This window comes from Rattus rattus, chromosome 11 (genome assembly GCF_011064425.1).
Source record: "Rattus rattus isolate New Zealand chromosome 11, Rrattus_CSIRO_v1, whole genome shotgun sequence".
NCBI classification, from domain to species: Eukaryota; Metazoa; Chordata; class Mammalia; order Rodentia; family Muridae; genus Rattus; species Rattus rattus.
The window spans coordinates 31,842,229-31,849,816 of NC_046164.1; the positions used below are offsets into that span (position 1 = coordinate 31,842,229).

At 51.3% G+C, this 7,588-nt stretch overlaps 1 protein-coding gene across 1 annotated transcript; it reads left to right on the plus strand.

The window, feature by feature from the left end:
- The first annotated feature begins 5,297 nt into the window (after nucleotides 1-5,297).
- On the plus strand, nucleotides 5,298-7,004 carry Gsx2 (GS homeobox 2). The gene is made up of 2 exons (XM_032915955.1): nucleotides 5,298-6,005; nucleotides 6,664-7,004. Exons 1-2 carry the CDS (start codon nucleotides 5,429-5,431, stop codon nucleotides 7,002-7,004), a joined length of 918 nt encoding a protein of 305 aa, XP_032771846.1. The 5' UTR covers nucleotides 5,298-5,428.
- The last annotated feature ends 584 nt before the right edge of the window (nucleotides 7,005-7,588 follow it).

The window sequence follows — 7,588 nt, forward strand, 5'->3', positions numbered from 1 at the left end:
GTAGGCACTCAATAAATTTCATTCCAATGACAGACAGGCGCTTTGAGAGTGAGAGAGGGATGCCTGGTCAGAATTTGGAGGTGGGCATGTCGTAGTTAAGGTGAAGTGGGGTACGGGGCGGGGCGGGGGCAGGGGGTGTTTGCTGCCCTCAAATTCTGTTCTCGGACTTGAAGACCCGGAGACAGCCAGGCAGCTTTTCCTGAAATTCTGAGCCAAACCCCTGACTCTTTTCTCAGAAGACACCCCCTCCCTTTCTCAGAGGGCTCGATTGAACTCCTGCAACTGTGTCGAGCACAAAGGGGAATTCAGGTCTCTCAAAGGCCCATCAACTCTGAATAAACACCAGGCAGAAGCAAAAGCACTTTGGGTAAGGCCTCAGCATAGGGTCTGCAACCTGTTACCTCTCTGGATTGGACCATGTCCTGATTTACATTAAAAGCAACAGCGCTAGGGCCTTTCAGTAGCCTCTCACTCAGCCAGTGCAGGAATGTGGGCACCGGGACCCACTGCTTTCAAGGTGGGGAGGGGAGAGAGGCGGCTTTTGCTAATTGCACCCTTGCCTTTAATGAGATTCTTTTACTCCCCACTAACTCGTTTGCAGGTTACAGCCTTATCTGAGGACCCACGTTTTCCACTCTGGCTACACATCCTGGGAACAATCGCCACTCCAGAGCCTGAATGGAAAACGAGCGCCCCATTTCTGCTGAATGGCTGTCTCAGTTCATCTGAGGCTGGAGGGCTTTTGATGACCACAATACAAGTTACGCCCAAAGAGTGTCTCTTTGGTCAGATCGACAACGCTTGGTTTCACGTTTGCAAGTTAAACGGGCCAAAACCCAGCTGAAACTCCCACGCCAGACGCCAGGGACATTTCCCTCCACCCCCGCACAGAGCCAAAGTAGGGAAAGGGTCTGGGCAGGGGGAGGAAAGGGGGGGTGCGCTGGCAGGGAGGGGGAGTGGAGGAGAGTGGGTCCTGATTCTCAGCAGCAGCCTAGAAGGAGATGGGGGTGGGGGGTAGGTTCCTTTGGCATTTTTCTTGTTTTTATTTTATTTTATTTTTGCTGTGCTGACGGCTTAGCCCAAACAACAAAATAATAATAAAAAAATAAACCGAGAGCAAATTCTCCTTGTCTTCACCTAGGTAGCTGCCTTCCTCCAGCCCCTGAAAACGTGACTCCTTCATAAAATCAAAATTTATGATTATTCAAATGTTGAGGACTGTGAAAAGAGAGGAAGAAAGAGAGAAAATTAATATTGCAGCTGTTCTTCTGATTAATGAGAGATAATTGCTCACGGAAAGTCACCCCTGTGGCATTTTGTTGTCTCCTGAATCTTTGTTCTTTCCCACTATTATTGAGGACTTTCTCGAAGACTAAGCGGTTCTTTTCAATTTTGGGGTATTCAGAAAGGGTTGCCTGGTTACAGAGAATGGGGAAATCTCGGGCTATATCGGGTAAGATGTGCCACAGACAGCAATACCACAATGCCACTCGGAGAAAAGGATGGATACAAGTTAACGATGCGCTTTCAATAAAACATTCATAGACTTGTTCACGCTTTGATAATGACCTCATTAAAGGGAGCTGGGGGCAAGTAAGTCCTGTCTCCTGTTTGTGTTCGGCTAACAAAACCCAGCTTTGAGATCATTCATCGCTTTGGAAACTAATATGAAATCAATGTAACAGGAGCAAATAAATCCGAGGCAGCCCAGTCGACTCCCGGGCTGTCCGGCCATGTTTGCAGCTTCAGTTGGTAACTGGAGAACTATAGAGGCCAATGCTAAACCGGGGATGGGGGGTGGCTGAGGATTGGAGGGGGAGAACTTTGAAGGGGATGCAGAGGGGGGCACAGAGTGGGAGTTATGCCTGAAAATAAAACCAAACAGTTAAGCACATCAACAGGTCAGAACACTGGGGCCTGATGAAAAGCCGCGCCACTTTGCCCACGAAAGGAAGTGGGAAAAGAATGAAAATTGAGAGGGGAATGTGAGGTTTGTGTCAGGTTCCATCACAGGCTCACAGGCTCTGGGGCAGGCAGGGGGTGTGGGGTGTTACTCTAAAACCATTTGAAACCTAGAATCCAAGTGTTCAAGTCTTAAGGCTGAGCTGGAAGGGACCCAGCCTCAGAGCCCAGTGACAGGAAGGCACTGTTGTTCTTTTTGCAGCTGCTTTTCTTCTCTTAACTGGAAGGCAGGATGAAGATGCTCTCTCTTGGAACAGGGAAAAGCAATTTTTGTTACCTTTGCCTTTGTGACACTGCTTTGCACTCAAGGGAGACAAAGCCAGCCCCTACCATCCTCAGCAAAACAGAAAGAAGCAAAGGGCTCCCCCCTCCCCTTAAAAGAACTAATTTTCTCCTTGAATTATGAAAGTAACGGCTAAGGTAACAGCCTGTACTCTGTACCCGACTGCTTAATACCGAATAAATCCTTCCACGTGGCTCCCCGAGTCCTGGCAATTAGAGCTCATTATAGGCTCATAAGAGCCCTCATTTTAGGGCTTACTTAATGGACGATGAAATTTTATCAGACAGAATCACTGAGAAATAAAATTGTGCGCTGGGGCAAACACTGTGGACAAGTGCTGCCAGTCTAAGGGTCTGCTTGGGAGAAAGCCCAGCACGGGGTTCCTCCTTTGCTCTGAGCAGTTTGCTGTATTGCTGCTCCAGGGGCAAGGGGTGCAACTCTGCCCAGGATGTGGAGGGTGGGGTGGCTTGGGGAGAGGGTAAGCAGCATGGGTGGAACTGACTTCTGCAAGGAGAAGACAGAGGTAGAGGACTGAGGAAAAGAAAGAACAGAGGTGATAGAGGGGGATACAGCCCCCAAATAGTTGTTCTTGGTGGGTCTAAGGGATTAGTGAAGGACTTTGGGGAACAAATCTCTCAGACACAGTCCAGCTCTCAGCCTCAGCCTGGCCTGAAGTGTCTGTTCCCCTGTAAGCAGCCATCAGCACTCCCTCCCTCCCCTCCCCACCTCTCTCAAAATGCCTTGACTGTGGAAGTCAGTCCTACATAAACCAAAAAAAGATGTACGCTGCCTAACTCAGAATCTCTAAAATGAGTGGGTTTGTATAGGAGCACCCTTTCCAGAATATCACCAGAACAATTCTTGGAAGCACACCAGAAGCCACAGAGAATGCTGTCACACAAGCACCAGCCCCAGGGGACTGTAGCTCACCTACCCAGCCAGAGAAAGAAAGAATAAAAGACCAGTCTCTCAAGGCATCAACCGATTGAACCCACTGAGCATTATTGGCCTTAATATTGGCTGGAGAAATAGCTCAACTAAGGGGCACTTGTTGCTCTCTTGAAGAGGACCTGGGTTTGGTTCCCAGTACCCATGTGATGGCTCACAAACAAGTTCTAGGGAGTCTGATGCCCTCTGGCCTATGAGGACACCAGGCACAAATGTGTGTACATGCATGCATACATACATACATACATACATACATACATACATACATACATACATTCAGGCAAAACCCTCATTACTTAAATTAATCTTTAAAAAATAAATAGTAACCTGCCACAAGCCTCCCTCAATTGTTGAGCTCTAAATAATTTTCCTGGTGTTAGAAAAGAGCTGTAAGGAATGCTGTGCAGGACCTGCCCGATCTTCTCCAGTCAAAGGAGAGAGTCAGTTGGTTAGAGCTGGGCTGGCCTATGTGGGCTGGATGAAAATGAGCGTCTTCGAAGGCTGGCTGGGCAAACCTTGCACGGCAAAAGTAGTTACAAGTGAGCAGGGCCCCGTGCTCAGCCCCAAGACTCCTTAATTGTTGTCACAAGATGTTGGATTAGCACATTTCTGGAATAGCTGTCTGTTTACACTCTGGAGACCCACCGTCCACTAACCACTTTCTAATTGAATTCTAATCACATTCAAATAGCTCAATAACCAGCCTCAGCTGCAATTCATAAAACTTTAATTGCCATCCATAAATCCTGGGCTCCCTAGAGCGGGGCATCCCTACAACCCAATTATGCACTTCCATCAGGCAGGAGAGGGGTGGTCACAGAGATGGGAAGGGGAGGAGAAAGACTGGACAGAGACAGAACTCCAGCTGGCGTTCCCTGCCCTTGATCTTCTAGCTAACCATCACTGTTGTAAGCTCACACTTGAAGTTAGTCATTTTGGTAAAAGGACAGGGAAGAGACTGCTGTCACCTCTGTTGCCTTGACTTCCCCCCAAAGCCATCTAGATGGCAGCCGCCTACACGTAGGTGCACAAGTCTTCCTGTGTCACCAAAGGAAGCTCTGTTACCAAACCACTCCTTGCAGGCACAGGCAGGAATCCGCCACCAGCCGTATCCCCTTCTTTCACTTTAGGATGTAAGGATGCAAAAAGCATCAGTATCGAGAAGGGTGGCGTGCACGGTGTTAGAAGGAGACTACTTAGACCAAAGCCTCCTCCAGCTCCTACCCGAGTCTTTAGGAGAGCTGGTGTTTGGTCCTCTCCAAATATTTTCCCGGTGGAGTTTAGTGGATATTGGGCTTGGAAACTATGTAACTGTTGGAAATAAGAAAGGGGTCACTCGCGAGTCCTTGGCGGAAGGTGGAGCTGCTGATTGGAACCATGCACAAGGAAGGCTCATTGGTCTGAGTGACCTCCAGAGAACCCCAAATACAAAGGCATTTGAGAATTGATGTACGCTGGAGCGCCTGGTTTCTAAGCTGGGCAGTTACCCGCCAGATTCGTCCCGTACTAACCACGGGAATGACCTTGGTCAAGTCTAAAAGCTGGGAGCTATAGGGCAGATATGAATGTGGTGAGCGTCAGACCAGACCGACCTGCACTCCGAGGCCACAAACCCTGGTCCAGGGCAGAAGGCTCAAGTTCTAATGCGCAGCCAGGGTTGGCTCTGAGAAGCTTGGAAGCATCGGTTATCTCATTTTAAATGGCTTGGAAGTCCCCACCTGGTGCTCTCTGCGGTGTGTCACAGTGAAGCGTTTGACAGAGGCCCAAGCAAGGGAGGAAGGTAGGCAGAGACTGGATCGCTGAGATTTTCTGCCGAGAGAGTGAAGAAGGGAGAGGAGGTCGATCCCCTAGCGAAATTAACAGACCCTACACTTAGCGAAGTCTCCCCCTCCCCCTCGTTCCTCCCTGCCTCTCCCCCCCCCACCCCTCCGCTTCTGTTGTGACTCGGGCAGCCTATCCCGAGGGTGGGGAGCTGCGGAGGAGCCGGAGCTGAGCCGTACTCCGCTGCATCACGTGCCGGGGTGGGGGCTATAAAATCCTGGAGCCGGGGCTCCGGGCGGGGGACGTGAGGACCAACCCTCTCCAGGGACCCCTTTGTTCGAATCCCAGTACACCTCAGCATCCCCAAGGGCTTGACCGCCCGCGGACGCACAGCTCTCGGGACAGAGCTCAGATCACGGAAAGAGAGGAGGGGACGCCGCGGCCCGCTGGACAAGTCATCGATCCCCCGTCGAAATGTCGCGCTCCTTCTACGTGGACTCGCTCATCATCAAGGACTCCTCGCGGCCCGCACCCTCGCTGCCGGAATCGCACCCAGGTCCGGATTTCTTCATCCCGCTGGGCATGCCGTCCCCGTTGGTGATGTCAGTGTCCGGGCCTGGCTGTCCGTCCCGCAAAAGCGGCGCTTTCTGCGTGTGCCCGCTTTGCGTCACCTCGCACCTGCACTCCTCTCGCCCGCCCGCTGGAGCCGGTGGCGGAGCTACGGGGACCGCAGGGGCTGCGGTGGCGGGCGGCGGGGTGGCTGGAGGCACGGGCGCCCTACCTTTGCTTAAGAGCCAGTTCTCTCCCGGTCCTGGGGACGCGCAGTTTTGCCCACGGGTGAGCCACGCACACCATCACCACCACGCGCCCCAACATCACCATCACCACCATCAGCCCCAGCAGCCCGGCTCGGCTGCAGCGGCTGCGGCTGCGGCGGCTGCGGCTGCGGCGGCAGCGGCGGCCCTGGGACACCCGCAGCACCATGCACCTGTCTGCGCCGCCACAACCTACAACGTGTCCGACCCGCGGAGATTCCACTGCCTCACCATGGGTAGGGCGGGGCACCTGCGCGCCTCCGGGAAAACAAACTTTGCGCCGTAAGGGAAGGAGGTGGGAGCCCAGGGGCGGGGTGTGGAGGGAGGTGGGATCTTTTATGGAACTGTTAGGAGCTTCCCTCAGAAATTCCACGGAGGTGGCGGTTAAGGAGTCAACCTCTTGGCCAGGCCTTGTGCACTTAGCTCTACAGGTGCTCAAGTGTCCTGCGTTATCTGGGCTTTGGGGACCTGGATCAGGACTTCAGAGAAATGGCAGGTTAAACTGCCTGAGGCCTGGGGTGGATGTGTTTGAACCTCAGCTTCCCGGTTGGTTACAGGGTGTCTGCCTTTGGCTGAGGCTGTTAGTTGGTTCGCTTTGCTAGGCTGACGAAGACCGCCGACAAGGGGAAGGGGAAGGGGGAAAGGAAGGGGAAGGGGAGGCAGCTGATGCAAGTTCCACTGGAGTCTTTTAACTTAAAATCCAAGTCATTAAAGGCCTTAATTCTCATGAACGTCTCTCTCACTCCCAGACAGGCCATGGAATGCGAACTTGGGACGAGCATGGGTGTGCTGGGTTAGACTGGGTTCTGGAGACCCGTTCTTTCCAAGGGTTGTCAAATAGGGTGAGGTCACTTTTTCTAAGGTTTACTTCTCTGCTCTCTTTTGGGTCTTCAGGAGGCTCAGATACCAGCCAGGTACCCAATGGCAAAAGGATGAGGACCGCATTTACCAGCACGCAGCTCCTGGAGCTGGAGCGAGAATTCTCTTCCAATATGTACCTGTCCCGACTCCGGAGAATCGAGATCGCGACGTACCTGAACCTGTCAGAGAAGCAGGTGAAAATCTGGTTTCAGAACCGTCGCGTGAAGCACAAGAAGGAGGGGAAAGGCGCTTCGAGAAACAATCACGCAAGCTGCAAGTGCGTGGGTAGCCAGGCTCACTACGCGCGCTCAGAGGACGAGGACTCCTTGTCCCCAGCCTCGGCTAACGAAGACAAGGAGATTTCCCCCTTGTAAAGGCGAAGGCTCCTTCTCCGGTTACCTACTCCCGGTACCCCGCTTCCCTCCTCCCTGTCAGCACAGGGACCAAAGTTCTAGCTCATTGCCCTCATCCCACCTGGAAGAGAAACTCTGAAAAGGCCGGGGAGTCTAGTGCTGGGCCCGGCTTTGAAGCTAGTTCCTCTATATCTGGGACTCCACTCAGTTACAGATCGGCTTTTTATCTGTTGGCTTTTTTTTTTAATTTTTTAAATGTAAATACTCTAGAATCTTAATCTGTCTCACATAACAGGAAAAAACAGGGTTGATTTAAATATAACACTATATGGGGGGGCGTTGGTTGAAGCCGCATGTCATTGGCCACCCCCATCTTTTCAGAATTTGATGAGAACTTGTTTTTGTTGTTGTTTTAAAATGAAGTCATTGAAGTTGCCATTAATATAGAGTTAAACTCCGTAGGTCTTGTTTTCTGACATTTTTCATGGGGGAGAGTTTTAAACACAAGTCTCTGGAAGTCCCTTCGTATGTGAATAGTTTTATATAAAATACATATTTATATTTATTTAAATAAATGAAACGAAATACATATTTTTAATTCGTGG